Raw genomic sequence first — 17,291 nt, forward strand, 5'->3', positions numbered from 1 at the left:
ATGAGGTTAGTGCTGAATGTTCTGGGGCACCCTCGTGTGTCAGCAGGAGCTGAAGTATTTTGTATTTTAAAAGCATTTGAGTTACAGTTCAAGGAAGAGAGAAAAGAAAAAAAAATCACAGCATTTTAAATGTAAAGTCTAAATTTATTAGGCAATAAATAGAATAAATATGGAATGTCATTATCCCCAGGTTGATGATTATGGAGATGTTTCAATTTCTGAAAAATTACAGCTGAATAAATAAAATTAAGAGTAATACTTAATATAATGGTAATATAGGATATTAGCAATAAAATTAATGTTACTAATTAATTGATAAATATTACAAATTAATATAATAATATAATTGAGAGTCTTTAGTGGCTTGAGCACATGTTGGCACTGTGACCTAGCTTATTTTCTAGCCTAAAATGGGGAATTTTAGCACAGTAAGCTGGACCTTATGACCCCAGAAGTCTTTTTCCAGCCCCAATAATTCTGTGATGCTCAACAGAGCTCTCTGAAACACGACTGATAAAAAACCCTTAAACATTTATGCACTGAAACCACCCTGGAGGGACTTCACCTTATTTTGTTGGGTGTTTGGTTGGTTTTTTTTCTTTTTTTTTTTTTTTTTTTCCTTCCAAACATCTTTAGGGGATTTTCTATGAGCTCAAAGTGCTGAGGTAACTCATCACCCTGCTGATGGTGAGGACACGGATGCGGAAGGTGTGGAGGATGCTGCAGAGCTTCAGCTGCTCCCTGAAGGAGAGGGTGAGCCCTGTGCCCACCCATTCCTGCCCCTCATTCCTCTTGCTGCCTTCCAGGGCCTGGGGAGAGAGGGAAAGGTCTTAAAAATTCTCACCAGAAAGTGGCAACCACAAAAAAAAAACCTCTTTTTGGTTTTTTTTTTCCGTGCCTCGAGAGCGATGGATGAGGCTTAGAAAGAAGAATGTTGGCCAAAATTAAAAAAAAAGCACAATTGAAATGGTTAATTATATAGGATAAAATCTGGAATGTTTAAGGGTGAGATTCATAGGCCTGTGATAAAATTTGAGTAATATTTAATCACATAATTTTCAGATTGAAGACGTGCATCTATCCTGTCCTTGAGGCCAAAATGTCCATTTGTGCACAAAGGTTTTTTCTGCCCAGGAATCAAGATCACCAAATGGGTTGGGAAAGATCTGAAAGATCTAGTTACAACTTCTCTGCATTCAAATAAAAATATGTGTATTTTTTTTTTAATACTCAGCTGCTTTTTTAATCCTAAACCTGTGGCCAGAGGGACCCCTTAGATTGGTCTCATCTGCCTTGGGCCAGATCCTCCAGGCTCTCAGGAGCTGCTGTGTCAGTGCAAAGGCAATTAGTGGTGTTTAGCAAAAGCTAATTAAGAAAAAAAAAACCCCAAGCAAGCTTTCAACATTATTCCCTCCACACAGCAATGGTATTTTTTGAAGTTCAGTACACCCTGTGTCATATTCAGGAAAAGCAGGTGTATTGTATCTCAGTATTTGGAAGAGAAATAAGAGCTATTTTTAGAGAGTTTTTTTCCCTTTTATTGTCCTTTTTACTCTGATTTTGAGTTCTCTGGAGAACTGGCAGAAAACCCTGCACCCCATCTCCTTGCCAGAGTGGAGCAGCATGAAAGGAGGAGGAGAAATGCCTGAGGAGCCAGAAATGATCAGATTGAAGAAAAATCACTATTTGGCTGGCTGGAGAATGGAGCAAAGTGGCTTAAAACCTCAGTTTTAAGCCAGAAATAGTAGGAAGGAAGGAAACAGGTAAACTCACTGTGCTCAGTTCATCAATAGCTGCCAGCATCTTCTGATCACCTGAGTTCTGCAGCTCTGCCCTGTAGGCACCCAGGTCCTGGGAGATGCCCTGCAGGCATTTGCTCTGCAAAAGGCAAAATTCTCAGCAGCTGTGGGGATCTCTTGTAAATTTAAGCACCCAACAGGCAAAAGAAAAAGGCTTTTTGGGGGAAGTTGCAATTTACCAGATCCAAAGTAGATTTTTCCAGCACGGGGCAGTTTCCAGCCTGCGAGGTAAAGTAGAAATGAGACAGGGTCAGTCTGTGGAAGTGTGAGAATAGGATGTTGAAACTTGTTATTTTTTATTTATTTGGGTTTTGTTTTTTTTTTTTTTTTTACCCCTGGGTCCTCTGATGTGCAAGCTTTTATTGTGTTGAGCTGGTTCCTGGTGATGTCTTTCATATCCACCTCTTCAAGGATGCATTCAAAGCCCAGCGTGCCGAGCTCCTGTGTTAAAAAGGGGATAAAAAAGGGGTCATCCCCTCACCTTCGAGGTACTCTGTGTGTAAATAGGTAAATACACACGATTTTAAGTGCTGTGTCACATCTCCTGGTGCTTAGCTGAATCCTTTGTGGGGTTAAATACAAAAGGGAGCAAAAAGGGGTCTGAAATGCACATGGGAGTTGTGTTTAATGGGATGAGCTCAGGCACTGCATGGATTTCTCTTAAATTCTGCTCTGAACTGCACTGCCCTCCTGACTTCAGTTGTTCTCTCAGACATGGAACCTACTGAGAGCTTTACAGAGCTGTAGATTTATTTTCATGGATGCAAAGAGTTTTAAAGGGAGCATCTGCCCTGTTGGGGACCCTCCCCAGCTCAGCATCACCCTCCTAGGTGTGTTCTCTAACCCATCCCTGCCCTCCTGGGGACTGTCCCCAAACACATCCCTGCCCTCCTGCTACCCTGACAACCTCATCACCATGCTGGATGCCACCAAAACCCTCCTGGAACCCCTCACCAGCCCTTCCCTGCCCTCCTGGGGACTGTCCCCAACCCATCCCTGCCCTCCTGGTACCCCCACCCATCCCTCATCGTTCGGGCTCCCCTCACAACCCTCCTGGGGACCCTTTCCAGTCCATCACTGGTACCCTCCCCAACCCATCCCTGCCCTCCTGGTACTGTCACCCCCATCTTCCTGCCCTCCTGGCACTGTCACCCACATCTTCCTGCCCTCCCCAACCCATCCCTGCCCTCCTGGTACTGTCACCCACATCTTCCTGCCCTCCTGGTACTGTCACCCACATCTTCCTGCCCTCCCCAACCCTTCCCCACTCACCCAGGTACCACTCCTGTCTTCCCAGCCTCCATCCCTGCCCTCCCCACCCCATTCCCACTCTCCCAGGCACCACCACTGTCTTCCCAGTCTCCATCCCTGCCCTCCCCACCCCATTCCCACTCTCCCAGGCACCACTCCTGTTTTCCCAGTCTCCATCCCTGCCCTCCCCAGTCCATTCCCACTCTCCCAGGCACCACCACTGTCTTCCCAGTCTCCATCCCTGCCCTCCCCAGTCCATTCCCACTCTCCCAGGCACCACTCCTGTTTTCCCAGCCTCCATCCCTGCCCTCCCCAACCCATCCCATCCCCAACTCTCCCGAACCCCCCCTCCCTGTCCCTTTCCCTCCCTCCCCACATCCCCTTCCAGACCTGCAGCCTCTGGGCTGAAGTGCTCACAGCCTCCAGCAGCTCCCGGGACCGGTTCAGCCCTCGGAACCGGTCCAGCTCCCCGAGGGGGAGATGCTGGGAGGGAGGTGGCAGAGCCTGGGCAGGGGGAGGTGGCAGCAGCAGCAGCAGAGCCAGGAGCAAGGAGAGGACCGGGAGCATCCCCCAGGAACCGTGCGGATCCATAGCGGGACCGGGAGGAGTTGTCGGGGCCGGCGGGAGCGTCCTGGCTTTTATGGGGAGTGTGGGAATTTCCCTCTCTCCCCGAAGCAGTGTCTGGGTCGGGTAGGGCAGGCGGGACCCACGCCGAGAGCCCGGGAATCCCGGCCCGGAGGTGCGGGGGGGGGGGGAACCGGAGGTGATGGGATCGGTACCGGAGGTGATGGGATCGGTGCCTGAGGTCAGCGGGGCTGGGAAGCCTCCATCCAGCCCTGATCCTGGGGGAAAAGGGAGGGTTTCCTGAGAGGGACAAGGACGTGGAGGGGTTGGATGGGTCCAGAGGTGGTTCCGGAGCTGCTGGGAGGGCTGGGGAAGCTCTGGAGCCAGGCTGGGAATTGGGGGTGTTCAGCCTGGAGAGGAGAAGGATGGAATGGGGAGACCTTGGAGTAGCTTCCAGTGCCTGAAGGGGCTCCAGGAAAGCTGGGGAGGGACCTGGGACAAGGCATGGGATGGCAGGAGCTTGGAGTGATGGTTTTAAACTGAAAGGGGGAGACTGAGATGAGATTTTAGGAAGAAATTGTTTGGGGTGAGGGTGCTGAGCCCCTGGCCCAGGTTTCCCAGGGAAGCTGTGGCTGCCCCATCCCTGGAAAAATTCCAGGCCAGGTTGGATGGGGCTTGGAGCATCCTGGGATGTGGGAGGTGTCCCTGCCCGTGGCAGGGAATTAGGACTAGATGGTTTTCCAGGTCCCTTCCAACCCAAACCATTTTATGATCCTCTGAGACTATGACACAGATAAACATTTCCATTTTTTTTATTAAAACCTCTAATGATGTGATGGCATTAATGGCTGCTCATTAAAGCCTCTTTAGGAACCTGCATTTTGCTGATTGTCCAGAAAAGGGCAACGGAGCTGGGAAAGGGTCTGGAAAACCAGGAGTGTCTGAGGGAGCTGTGGGTGCTGATCCTGGAGCAGAGGAGGCTGAGGGGAGACCTTGTGGCTCTCTGCAACCCCCTGAGAGGAGGTGTTGGGCTCTGCTCCCAAGGAACAAGAGGGAACAGCCTCAAGTTGTGCCAGGGAAGGTTTAGATTGGAGCTGGGAACAATTTCTCCCTGGAAAAGGTTGTGAGGTCCTGGCTCAGGCTGCCCAGGGCAGGGCTGGAGTCCCCATCATCCCTGGAGGGGTTTCAGAGCCCTAGGGATGTGGGGATGAGGGACATGGGGCAGGGGTGACCTTGGGCAATTGTGGGTTAATTGTTGGGTTTGATGGTCTAAAAGGTCTTTTCCAAGGAAAATGACTCCAGGATGCTCCTTGCTGTAATCACCCAATATTTCAATATCAGCTCAGATCATTCTCAGCCTGGTCTAAAAGCTGCAGAAAACTCTGGAGCCCCAAAGTCAAAGGGAATTTTGCTTTTGCCTTGGGAAGGGAGCAGGGTGAATCGAGAGTTTTAGATTGCATTTTCAGATTCTTTTTATTTTCACTGACATCTTCTTTCCCATAAGCCTGGCGTGGCCAGAGCCTTTGCTGGAAGTCTCTGCAGCTCTGCATCATTTTCCAGTTGCACCCTGTGGTTTCCAGTTCTGCCCCAGTCAGTAGGCTGTGGTTTTCTGCTTGTGTAGGAGACTTCTGGTTTCCTTCTCTGCCAGGGAACCCAAAGAACCTTTCAGCATGTGCTTGCAGGCTTGGTCTTGAAGAGGCATCCTGGTGCCTTTCCAGGGTTCTCTGCCTGCATCCCGGGGCTTTTCCAGGGTTCTGTGCCTGCATCCCGGGGCTTTTCCAGGGTTCTGTGCCTGCATCCTGGGGCTTTTCCAGGGTTCTGTGCCTGCATCCTGGTGCCTTTCCAGGGTTCTGTGCCTGCATCCCAGGGCTTTTCCAGGGTTCTGTGCCTGCATCCCGGGGCTTTTCCAGGGTTCTGTGCCTGCATCCTGGGGCTTTTCCAGGGTTCTCTGCCTGCATCCCGGGGCTTTTCCAGGGTTCTGTGCCTGCATCCCAGGGCTTTTCCAGGGTTCTGTGCCTGATGCTCAGCCAGGGAGCATTTGGACACCAGCTTTTGGCTTAAGATTATGGTGCTGGGAGTTGGGGTTCTTTGTCTGAAAGGAGGGACATTCAGCTTTCTTTGTCTGAAAGGAGGGACATTCATGCACAGAACATTTATATCAAGGGAAATAAATATTGCTCATTAAGTTTGTTTTCTCCTCAATGGATCCAGGGGGGAGGACTTGCTGCTGTGTCCCACCTCCCTGAGGGATTTCTTGGTGAAATTCCAGAGTGATGTGGAGCTGATAAGAGCATCTTCCCCAAGGAATTCACCTTGCCAGGGTCCTCAGCAGCCCCCAGCCAGGGGCAGCCCCACCAGGACACTTCTCTCTCCCTTTCAGGCAAGGCTTTGAGCTGGATTTTGCTTGCTTGATGTAATTTCTCTCTCTTAGATGGCTCTGGGAACACGTGCAAGGAATGTCCTATCGTTACCCAGGTGTTTCCAAAGCAGAAGTTCTTCCTGCCCCCCCCCCTCAGCTCCAGGGTTAGCTTAGGTATTGCTGAAACATGGAGGGGGTTAATTTCCTGATAAAAGAGAATAAATCCTGCTGCTGCTGAGCTGATCTCTTCCCTGGCTGAAGAAATAACAATTAAATATTGCTATATTTGCTTTTTTACAAAGGGGGATGCTTTTCTTCCTTATCTCTAAAGAACCAAGCCCAAAGGAGCTCGTTGTCACCACTTATTTTTATTTATTTTTTTTTTCCTCCTAGCATCTGGAAGTGCAGCTGAAGATCCTTGGACACAAATTGCAGGATCAGAGGTGATAAATCCAGAGATTTCCTGGAGCTCCAGACCCTACAGACCCAAATCCTCCCTGGAGCAGCAATCCCAGAAATATTGGGGTGAGATTCCCTGGGCTGATGCTGGACATGATATTAACAGGGTTGTTGTGCTGGTATGGATGGGGGGGGAGTTTCTGCTCTTTTTTAGCCCATTTTGCACCATATCTGTGTTCATTTGCAAAATGGGAATAATTGTAGAGCTGTCACTGGGCTTTGATGTTCCTTGGTGGTTATACACAGCCTAGCAGCTAATATTAAGATTATTTGGGGGAAATAAAAAAAGCATTTTCTAGGTTGGCAGCATCCAAAAAGTGAAGAGCAAGTCCTTTGGGAACTGAAAAACGTTGTGTAGCTGCTTATCCAGGTGGAAATGTGCATTTATTATTAAAGCCACCCAGACAGGGATATTTCATGCACCCATTTAGAGATCCAGTGCAGTAATTGCCTACCAGGGTCTATTAAAAGTGTAGGGAGATGTATGGGTTCTACCTGGGAAAATGTAATTCCTCTGGCTTTATTTCAACCAGAAATTGCTCTTCCTGAAGTTTCAACTCCAGGGGAAAATAAGAACCTATGAAAATGTAACATTATTGTGGATAAAACTGGATGAAACTCTCTGCTTGGCTCTCTGCACTCAACCAAGGCACCACTTCAAAATCCTTTTTTGAAATCCTTACTTGAAAAAGAAAGGAAAACCAATAATAATAATAATAATAATAAAGAAACCAAATCAGAAAAAAAAAAAAAAACCAAACCAGCTCAGCTTAGTTTTTTTTTTTAGTTTTAGTTTGAGGACAGCATAGGAGAGTGATGAGAAACAAGGTTTTTCTCCAGCCACATTGTTCTAAAAAAAACCTGGGAGGTTCCTGGAAATAAAAGGCACCTTTCCTTTCAGTCCTGCCTCTTCTCCCCTCTCAGAATCAGCAGTTCAGGTTTTTGGCTTAAAATCCAAGCTGGTTGGAGAGCACTTGGCTTGCAGAGAAAGCTCTGGATGAAGACCAGGAGCATCCCCTCTGGTCCCTGTGTGAGCAGGGAGGGAAATTTCCTAAGCAGGGCTCTTTTGGGGGGGTTAATTCTCCTGTCACCTGCCAAATTACAGGGATTTCCAAATTACAGGAATGTTCAAATTACAGGGATTTCCAAATTACAGGAATTTTCATCATCAACCCTTCATGTGGCATCTCTAGCACATCCTCTGTGGCAAGAGGTAGGTAACTGGGAGAAAAAACCTATTCCCCTTAATTATAAGGAAATATAATTAATATAATGAATTCTTTTAACACATTCTGTTTAGTATTAATTGATTTTAATCAATAAATCTAATACAAATTAAAACTTCAGGCTGAGAGTTAACTGCCACATAAAAAGAAAGGCAAAATGTTGTGTGGAATCAGGTTTCCAGGTGCTTCAGTAAATAAAACTCACTTGAATGTTATTTACCACTCTCAGAACACACAAAGGATCAATAATGGATTTTTTTTTGCTGCTGGATAATTTTTTTTCAGCAGATCTGGGGTCAGCTATCCCTCCAGAACAACCTCACTGCCAGCAGCCTTTCTCTGTGAAGTGATGGATGCAGAAAATGGGACAGCAGAGACTTGAAACTCCCCTGGTGGGGTTTTTGGTTTTTTTTTTTTTTTTTTTTTTTTTTGGCTTTTGGTGCTTATTCATTGAGGAATCCCCTGCAGAACAAACCTCTCAGGATGTGCTGAAGTTTCAGGGCTTTGAAAGCCACTGAGTGAGTTATTTTGGAGCTGATGTGCTGGGCACTGCCACCCTTAGAGCTCTCTCTCCATCACCTGAACCTCTTGGTTTTTCTTTTTTCCAGCCCTGGTCAGGAGGTTTTTTCCCTTCTTCCAGCCCTGGTTAAGAGGTTTTTCCATGACCTTGAGCAGCTCTGCTCTTCTCAGAGGTTTTCTGGCTCTTGGCTTTCAGGTGCAGCCTGGGACAGCCTCAGGACAGCCCAGGAGAAGACAAGACTTAGGGGCGTATGATTTTTTTTTCTTTAATTATTTTATTATTATTTTTTTTTTAAATTTATATATTATTCAACTGTCTGTGTTTCCTGCAAGGTGAATGGCAAAGCTTTCTGTTGAAGGGACATCAGCTTTAAGGGACATCACTCTAAGGGACTGACTGCCAGACTGTGATGCCTCACAGAAAATCAGAGCTGCACCAGAGACAGGGCTGGTGGTGGGTGAGGGGCAAACTCTCCATCAGCCCCCTGGGGGTTTGGTTTGAAGTCTGATGACATGAAGAGAAATAGAAATGACATTTAATAGAAATAAAGAGCTCTTGTCAGGCCCTTCCTGGGTGCAGAGGGGCAGGAGGGGTGGGTGCCTGGGGTACCACGGTGATGCTCAGGTCCTGTGGTGCCTCTCCCGCCCATCACCCTGGGACCTCGGGAGGTCTCTGGGATCCTCCTCTGTCTCCTCATCTTTTCTGCCCCTGGAAAGACCCGGGTGAGAAATGGGACTGGAGGTGCCCCTGGTTTCAGGGCTGGGGAGGGAGCAGTGGTTTCTGCTGAGCTCTGCTGCCACTTTCCATCTTCCTCCCTCTCACTTTCTGTTCCCACCCCTTGCTCAGCTCCGGGGGTTTTTTCTTTGGGATGTGTTCTCTGTCCCAGCCCTTTCCTCTCTGCTCCGGGGCTGGGAGGCTCCGACCCTGGGGCTTGGAGGTCACTTGGGATGGGAAAAGGATGGGAAAAGTTTTACTCCTCTTGCTGCTCCTGCATTTCCCAGTTCAGCTGCAGAGCTGTCAGTGAGCAGGAAGGCATTTTGGGGTTTCTATATATTTTTGGGAGGGGGGGGGGTTCTTTCTTCTTTTTCTTCCTTTCCTTCTTTCCTTCTTTCTCTCTTTCTCTTTTTTTCTTTTTTCTTTTTTCTTTTTTCTTTTCTTTTTTCTTTTTTCTTTTTTCTTTTTTCTTTTTTCTTTTCTTTTTTCTCTCTTCTCTTCTCTTCTCTTCTCTTCTCTTCTCTTCTCTTCTCTTCTCCTCTCTTCTCTTCTCTTTTCTTTTCTTTTTCTTTCCTTTCTTTTCTCCTTTTTCTTTCTTTTCTCTTTCCTTTTCTTTCTTTTCTCTTTCCTTTTCTTTCTTTCCTTCCTTCCTTCTCTCTTTTTCTCTCTTTTTCTCTCTCTTTTTCTCTCTTTTTCTCTCCTTTTCTTTCCTTTCTTTCTTTCTTTCTTTCTTTCTTTCTTTCTTTCTTTCTTTCTTTCTTTCTTTCTTTCTTTCTTTCTTTCTTTCTTTCTTTCTTTCTTTCTTTCTTTCTTTCTTTCTTTCTTTCTTTCTTTCTTTCTTTCTTTCTTTCTTTCTTTCTTTCTTTCTTTCTTTCTTTCTTTCTTTCTTTCTTTCTTTCTTTCTTTCTTTCTTTCCTTCCTTCCTTCCTTCCTTCCTTCCTTCCTTCCTTCCTTCCTTCCTTCCTTCCTTCCTTCCTTCCTTCCTTCCTTCCTTCCTTCCTTCCTTCCTTCCTTCCTTCCTTCCTTCCTTCCTTCCTTCCTTCCTTCCTTCCTTCCTTCCTTCCTTCCTTCCTTCCTTCCTTCCTTCCTTCCTTCCTTCCTTCCTTCCTTCCTTCCTTCCTTCCTTCCTTCCTTCCTTCCTTCCTTCCTTCCTTCCTTCCTTCCTTCCTTCCTTCCTTCCTTCCTTCCTTCCTTCCTTCCTTCCTTCCTTCCTTCCTTCCTTCCTTCCTTCCTTCCTTCCTTCCTTCCTTCCTTCCTTCCTTCCTTCCTTCCTTCCTTCCGTCCTTCCGTCCTTCCGTCCTTCCTTCCGTCCTTCCAGCTTGTGGGACACCCCCATCCCCTGGGTTTTTCTGCTTTTATCAGGGATTTCTGGTGACTTCCAGGGACTTTTCCTGTGGGTCCTGGTGAGTTTGGGGCAGGCTGAAGAAGGAAAACTCTGCAGGGTTTGGGATGCTGTGGGAGGTTTGGGTTTAGTGGGGAGGGAGAGCTGGAAAACTCAGCCTCAGAAAAAAAAGAAGGAAGAAGCAGGTGAGCAAAAAAACAGATCTAGTTTGTCACAACAGGGTGGCAGCAGCAGCTCAGAAACCAGACAAGAAATCTGAGGAAAAAAAAAGAAAAAAAAAAGAAAAGAAAAGAAAAAAAAAAAAAAAGAAAAGGAAAAAAGAGAAAAAAAAGAAAAGAAAAGAAAAAAAAAAGGAAAAAAAAAAGAAAAAAAGAAAAGAAAGAAAAAAAGAAAAAAAAAGAAAAGAAAAAAAGAAAAAAGAAAAGAAAAGGAAAAAAAAAGAAAAAAAAGAAAAAAGAACAGAAAAAAGAAAAGAAAAGAAAAGGAAAAAAAAAGAAAAAAAGAAAAGAAAGAAAAAAAAGAAAAAAGAAAAAAAGAAAAGAAAAGAAAAGGAAAAAAGAAAAAAAGAAAAAAAGAAAAGAAAAAAGAAAAGAAAAGGAAAAAGAAAAAAAGAAAAGAAAAAAAAAAAGAAAAAAAGAAAAGAGAAGAAAAGAAAAGAGAAAAAAAGAAGAAAAGAAAAAAAAGAAAAGAAAAAGAAAAAGAAAAAGAAAAAGGAGAGAAAAGAAAGAAAAGAAAAGAATAAAATAAAATAAAAGAAAAGAAAAGAAAAGAAAAGAAAAGAAAAAGGAAAAAATAGGAAATCTGCTAAGATGGCTTATCCCCCAAGGACATTAAAAAAAAAATAAATAAACTGTTAAAAAGTTGAGGGAGCTCTTTGTCTCCTGGTGCCCCCCCTGCATCCAACTGAGCCCCCGGGGAGAGAGGGAGGAATCCCCAGCTCTAAAACATTGATTGTGCTGCTTAGAGGGGTTTGAACATAGACTTTAAAAAATATTATTTAAATTTTATGTATTTATTTTATTTACTTATTATTTTTTATTTCCTTTTTATTTTTTATTTACTTATTTTTTATTTACTTATTTTTTATTTACTTATTTTTTATTTCCTTTTTATTTTTTAATTTTTTATTTACTTATTTTTTATTTCCTTTTTATTTTTTAATTTGTTATTTACTTATTTTTTTATTTCTTATTTACTTCTTATTATCTTTATTTATTTATTTCCTTTCTCTTAGTTATTTTTTTTATTTCTGACACGGGCGACTCATCTAAACATTTAACCACAAAATACAAAAACCCAAAATAAAAAACCCCCAACCAACCAAAAAAAAAAAAAACCCCAACCAAACCCCATTTAGTGTTGTGCTGAGTTTAATTCTCACAATACTGGGGCCCAGTGGATGCTACTGGAGAAGCAGCTCTGAAGCCCATGTCACCCCTACACTATATGGATGTAAATAAAAATAACTTAAAAATAACTCTGTTTTATTTAATTAAATTTTATTTATTTTTAAAAAAATTCTGTTTTCTCCCCATTATTCCCTGTGCTTGGCAAATAAACCCAAACCAGGCTCTGGAACCAGGAATTCCACATTTATGTCCCTCCTGCATCACCCAACCCTCCCCCAGCAGGCAAGAAAAGGAGGTTTCATATGAAACAAAATTTGTTTTCTTTTTATTTTACATATTTATACAGAAACTTTCCAGGTAACTCTCTGGCTCCAACCCAATGGTAATGGCACAGCTAAAAATGACTGTCAGGTAGTCAACATTCACAAAATGTTGAAAACTGATTTAAAGTTTACAGAGTACTGAAAGCTACAACTTCACTACGAGGCAGGCATGTATTTTATTTTATTTTTTTTTCTTCTTTTTTTTTTTTTTTTTTTCTTTTGACTTGTATAGCACCAAGTACAGTTTCTTTATTTTAAAACTACAGTGAAGAATAAAAAAGTAGTCAACGGTCAAATAATCCTCCAAATGAAAAAAAACAAAATAAAAATCCCTAAACAAGAAAAAAAACCAAGTTAAACCACCCTCTCTCCACCCCCATGGTTTATAATGTTACAAGTACTGTACATTTTTCTGTAATAACATTATTAAAATGCCTGATATTTAGTGGCACAGGTAAAAATAATAATTAAAAAAAATTAAAATAAATTAAGAAGCAGAGGCCAATCACTGGACATAAAGCTTCAGACATGGTCAAGGACTAACACTGATTTTTTTTTGTTTTGTTTTTTTTTTTTCTGTGCCACCCTCAGCACAGACAAAGAAGTGGGGGGCAGCCTGGCCCCCCCAGGGCTTCATTTTGCTGGCATCTTCTCTGCCAGGTGCTTCTGCTGGCTCTCAGCATGCCTGGGGGAAGGGAAAAATTTGGGTTATTCCTTGCCAGGAGGGAACCCAAATCCCCCCCTTTTAGGGCTGGGATCCCAGCCAGCATCCCCCAGTTTTTGTCCCCAAAACCAGACTGGGATGGAGAGAGCCCCATCCCCACCCCCCACCCCCCCCCCGAGGAGCTTGCAAAGAAATGTTATTTATTAAAATGCCACTTTGGTTTTGGGAAAAAAAGGGGCCCCAAACCCCACGTCATGTGAGGTGAGGTTGGTGTTGCCTTTCCAGCAGGTGGATGATGAAACCTTGGCTCAGGTTTCCCAAAAAAGCTGTGGCTGCCCCATCCCTGGGAATGTTGAAGGTTGGATGGGGCTTGGAGCACCCTGGGCTGGGGGAGGGGTCCCTGGGCATGGCAGGGGGGGCACTGGGGGAGTTTTGAGGTTTTTCCCACCCAAAAAACTCCTCTGAGCTTCCATCATTCCATCACCTCTTCCATCATTCCATCACCTCTCCCATCATTCCATCACTCTCCCATCATTCCATCACCTCTTCCCTTACTCCATCCCCTCTCCCATCATTCCATCACCTCTCCCATTATTCCATCACCTCTCCCCTTATTCCATCACCTCTCCCATCATTCCATCACCTCTCCCATCATTCCATCACCTCTCCCATCATTCCATCACCTCTCCCATCATTCCATCCCCTCTCCCATCATTCCATCACCTCTCCCATCATTCCATCACCTCTTCCCTTACTCCATCCCCTCTCCCATCATTCCATCACCTCTCCCATCATTCCATCCCCTCTCCCATCATTCCATCACCTCTCCCATCATTCCATCCCCTCTCCCATCATTCCATCCCCTCTCCCATCATTCCATCCCCTCTCCCATCATTCCATCACCTCTCCCCTTATTCCATCCCCTCTCCCATCATTCCATCACTCTCCCATCATTCCATCCCCTCTCCCATCATTCCATCCCCTCTCCCATCATTCCATCACCTCTTCCCTTATTCCATCACCTCTCCCATCATTCCATCACCTCTCCCATCATTCCATCACTCTTCCCTTATTCCACCACCTCTTTCCTTATTCCATCACCTTTCCCCTCATTCCATCCCCTCTCCCATCATTCCATCACCTCTCCCATCATTCCATCACTTTTCCATTATTCCATCACCTCTTCCCCCATTCCATCCCCTCTCCCATCACTCCATCACCTCCTGCTCCTCACCAGGGGAGCATCCAAGGTGTCCCCCAAGGCTCCGAGGTGCCACCCAGCCTGCCTGTCCCCCAGGGCCACCCCAAATCCCTCAGGACCACTCCAGCTGCTGGGAATTTTCTCCAGGCAGAGCCCCATCCAATCCCAGCCCCCAGCACCTTGGGGTGTTTTAAAACACAAACAAAATTTCAGGCCAGCTTATGACAATACCCAGCATCACCTTTTTTTTTTTTTTTTCTGCTTTTTTTCCCCCCAAAAAAAGGTTTCAACCTTTCCCAGCATTTCTGCAGAGCATTGCTTGTTGTTTGGAAAAAATGGAAAAATATCTCCTAAGCCTTGATATCCAGGAGATGGAATCCTTGGAGAAACCCACCCATGTTCTGCAAGGTTTTCCAGGGTATTGGCTGCTGAGCATGAATATTGCAGAGCCTCAGAAATTCTCCCCATCAGTCAAGTCCTCCTGAGAGCAGAGGCAGATCAGGCACTGGGAATTCCTTCCTGGGCTTTTGAAATACTTTGGAAAAGGAAAAAAAACCATCCCAGAGCAGTCACCTGGCTTGGGGGGAGCCCTGGGAAGCTGCTGAGCCTCCAGAACCTGAGTGCTTTGATTTCTTCTTTTAGAGGAGAGAGCAGCATCCTGCTCAGCCCTGCTGATGGCAAAAGCTTTAGGGACAAAATTCTGGTAAAAGAAACCCCTCCACGTGCTGGGACCTGAGAGGAGAGAGAGAAATAACCCTGAGGAGCCTCCTTCACCTGGTCAGGTCCTCGATGTCCACCAGCATGGCATCCTGCTCTGTGTGCAGCTCATCCCGGATCAGCAGCAGCTGCACCAGCTCCTCATTCAAGCCTGGAGCCAGGGAAAAAAAAAAAAGGGGATGAGATGGTGGTGTCCTGGGAAAAAAAAAAAGGGATGGGATGGTGGTGTCCTGGGAAAAAAAAAGGGGATGGGATGGTGGTGTCCTGGGGAAAAAAAAAAAAGGGATGGGATGGTGGCCATGACCCTGCCCCATCACCTCAGGCATCAGCTGGAGAAGCAGCCTCAAAGGATGCTTTTTTTCGAGGATAAACAGTAAGAAATACACCCATCCCCTTGGCACTGCTCCCTCTTGGAATAACTGGATGCAACAGCAAAAATAAAGATGGATTTCTGACTGCTTGGAGTTCTGGCTGGTTGAGCTTTCACCCACTGGTGGGCAACAACCCTGAGCAAGAACCAGGCTGAGACACTCACCTGAGCTCTGCTGAACCCTCAGCTTGTTCTAAGGTTGAGATTTTTTCAAGCTTTAACCCTTCTGAAGCTTTAGCTTTTTTTTTTCAAGTTTAGTTCTTTATAAGCTTTAGCCCCTCTGAAGTTTTAGCTTTTTTTTTCAAGTTTAGCTCTTTATAAGCTTTACCCCTTCTGCAGCTTTAGCTTTTTTTATAAGGTTTAATTCTTTTTAAGGCTGAGCTTTTTTTAAGCCTTAACCCTTCTGAAGCTTTAGCTTTTTTTTTAAGGTTCAATTCTGTTTCAGGTTGAGCTTTTCTTAAGTTTTAGCCCTTCTGAAGCTTTAGCTTTTTTTTTCAAGTTTAGTTCTTTATAAGCTTTACCCCTTCTGCAGCTTTAGCTTTTTTTATAAGGTTTAATTCTTTTTAAGGTTGAGCTTTTTTTAAGTCTTAACCCTTCTGAAGCTTTAGCTTTTTTTTTAAGGTTCAATTCTGTTTCAGGTTGAGCTTTTCTTAAGTTTTAGCCCTTCTGCAGCTTTAGCTTTTTTTTTAGGTTTAGTTCTTTTTCAGGTTGAGCTTTTCTTAAGTTTTAGCCCTTCTGAAGCTTTAGCTTTTTTTATAAGGTTTAATTCTTTTTAAGGTTGAGCTTTTTTTCCCAGGTTTAGGTTTTTAATACCTCATGGCAATGCCCCACTCAGCCTGGTCTGGGGGGACTGCCCAACCCAAGGGGGATGTTGCTAATGTTGGGTTCTTGCTTGGGGTTGTGTCAAAGGAAAGGAAGAAGAAGAAAATAAGAAGAAAATAAAAAGAAAATAAAAAAAAGAAAATAAATAAAAAGAAAATAAATAAAAAAGAAAATAAATAAAAAAGAAAATAAATAAGAAGAAAATAAGAAAATAAATAAGAAGAAAATAAAAATAAAATAAGAAGAAAATAAAAAGAAAATAAATAAAAAGAAAATAAATAAAAAGTAAATAAAAAGAAAATAATAAAAAATAATAAGAAAATAAATAAAAAGAAAATAAATAAAAAGAAAATAAATAAAAAGAACATAAATAAAAAGAAAATAAGAAGAAAAGAAGAAGAAAATAAATAAAAAGAAAATAAATAAAAAAGAAAATAAATAAGAAGAACATAAAAATAAAATAAGAAGAAAATAAAAAGAAAATAAGAAGAAAATAAAAATAAAATAAGAAAATAAATAAAAAGAAAATAAAAATAAAATAAGAAGAAAATAAGAAGAAAATAAAAAGAAAATAAAAAGAAAATAAAAAGAAAATAAATAAAAAGAAAATAAAAAGACAATTATAAGAAAATAATAAAATAATATGAAAATAAAAAGGCTGACCAGGTAAAAATGAACTTGCAGGGTCTGGGCTCACCAGGAGGCTCAAGACCAGAGCTGGTGTTTAAACTCCTTGCAGATAATTCTGCTGATTTAGCACCTCCTCAGGTTGGGAAGGAAGCTCCAGCATTAACAGCACCAACACCCACCTCCCAGACTTGGCTCTTTCTAAAGTGAGGTGATCTGAGGAATATTTTGAGGGCCTTTGCAGCAGAAAATAAGAAATCATGGCTTGGCAGGACCCTGCTTGCAGGAGGGAAGCCAGGCAGAGGGGAGGAGCAGCCCAACCAAGCTCTTTTCTTTCTGACCCGCGGCCACCCAAGAAGTCTGCACCCTAAATTGTTAATAAATTAATTGGAGGATGGAGATCCATGTGGGGGGCAAAAAAGACACCCAGATCCTTTTGGAGAGAGCAAAGGCAGAGGGGCTGGAAGGAGGTGGAGATGTGGAAGAGTGAGCAAAGCCTGGGATGTTCACTAAACCAGAGGGTTTCTCCACTTGGTGCCCTGGTGTGGTGTCCCATGGAGAGGGAATTCCACCTCCAGGTCCTGCAGGCTGCCTCTTCCATGTGTTCATGTTATTTCATAGGATCATAGAATGGGCTGGGTTGGAAGGGAGCTCAGAGCTCATCAAGTCCAACCCTTGCTCCACTCCCCCCGTGGTTCCCAGCCCATGGCACTGAGTGCCACATCCAGGCTCTTTTGAAATAGCTCCAGGGATGGAGAATCCACCCCTTCCCTGGGCAGCCCATTCCAATGCCTGAGCACCCTCTCCAGAAAGAAATTCTTTCTCATGGCCAACCTAAACCTCCCCTGGCACAACTTGAGCCCTCTTGTGCCCTCTTGTCTTGCTGAGAGTTGCCTGGGAAAAGAGCCCAACCCCCCCCTGGCTCCAACCTCCTTTCAGGGAGTTGGAGAGAGTGATGAGGTCTCCCCTGAGCCTCCTCTTCTC

General features: G+C 44.1%; 2 protein-coding genes across 7 annotated transcripts in view; both read right to left on the bottom strand.

The window, feature by feature from the left end:
• Positions 1 to 644: 644 nt before the first annotated feature.
• On the bottom strand, positions 645 to 5,167 carry IL12A (interleukin 12A). The gene is made up of 6 exons (XM_071751512.1): positions 5,102 to 5,167; positions 3,441 to 3,554; positions 2,133 to 2,240; positions 1,979 to 2,020; positions 1,774 to 1,878; positions 645 to 809 (listed from the first exon to the last, which is right to left on the bottom strand). The coding sequence occupies exons 1-6, from the start codon at positions 5,165 to 5,167 to the stop codon at positions 645 to 647; spliced, it is 600 nt and encodes a 199-aa protein (XP_071607613.1).
• Positions 5,168 to 11,770: 6,603 nt separating this feature from the next.
• Positions 11,771 to 17,291, bottom strand: part of SCHIP1 (schwannomin interacting protein 1) — a 97,974-nt gene continuing 92,453 nt past the window's right edge. For 2 of the 6 annotated variants that reach the window (XM_071752799.1, XM_071752798.1), the window contains exons 6-7: positions 14,546 to 14,639; positions 11,778 to 12,591 (exon numbers count right to left, since the gene is read on the bottom strand). In XM_071752799.1, the coding sequence (XP_071608900.1) occupies positions 12,540 to 12,591; positions 14,546 to 14,639 (146 nt within the window). In that variant the 3' untranslated portion in view covers positions 11,778 to 12,539. Of the gene's footprint in view, positions 12,592 to 14,526; positions 14,640 to 17,291 lie in introns of all 6 variants that reach the window. The other 4 variants (XM_071752795.1, XM_071752800.1, XM_071752797.1 and 1 more) reach the window with 4 other exon arrangements.

The sequence above is a fragment of the Heliangelus exortis genome, chromosome 9 (genome assembly GCF_036169615.1).
Source record: "Heliangelus exortis chromosome 9, bHelExo1.hap1, whole genome shotgun sequence".
NCBI classification, from domain to species: Eukaryota; Metazoa; Chordata; class Aves; order Apodiformes; family Trochilidae; genus Heliangelus; species Heliangelus exortis.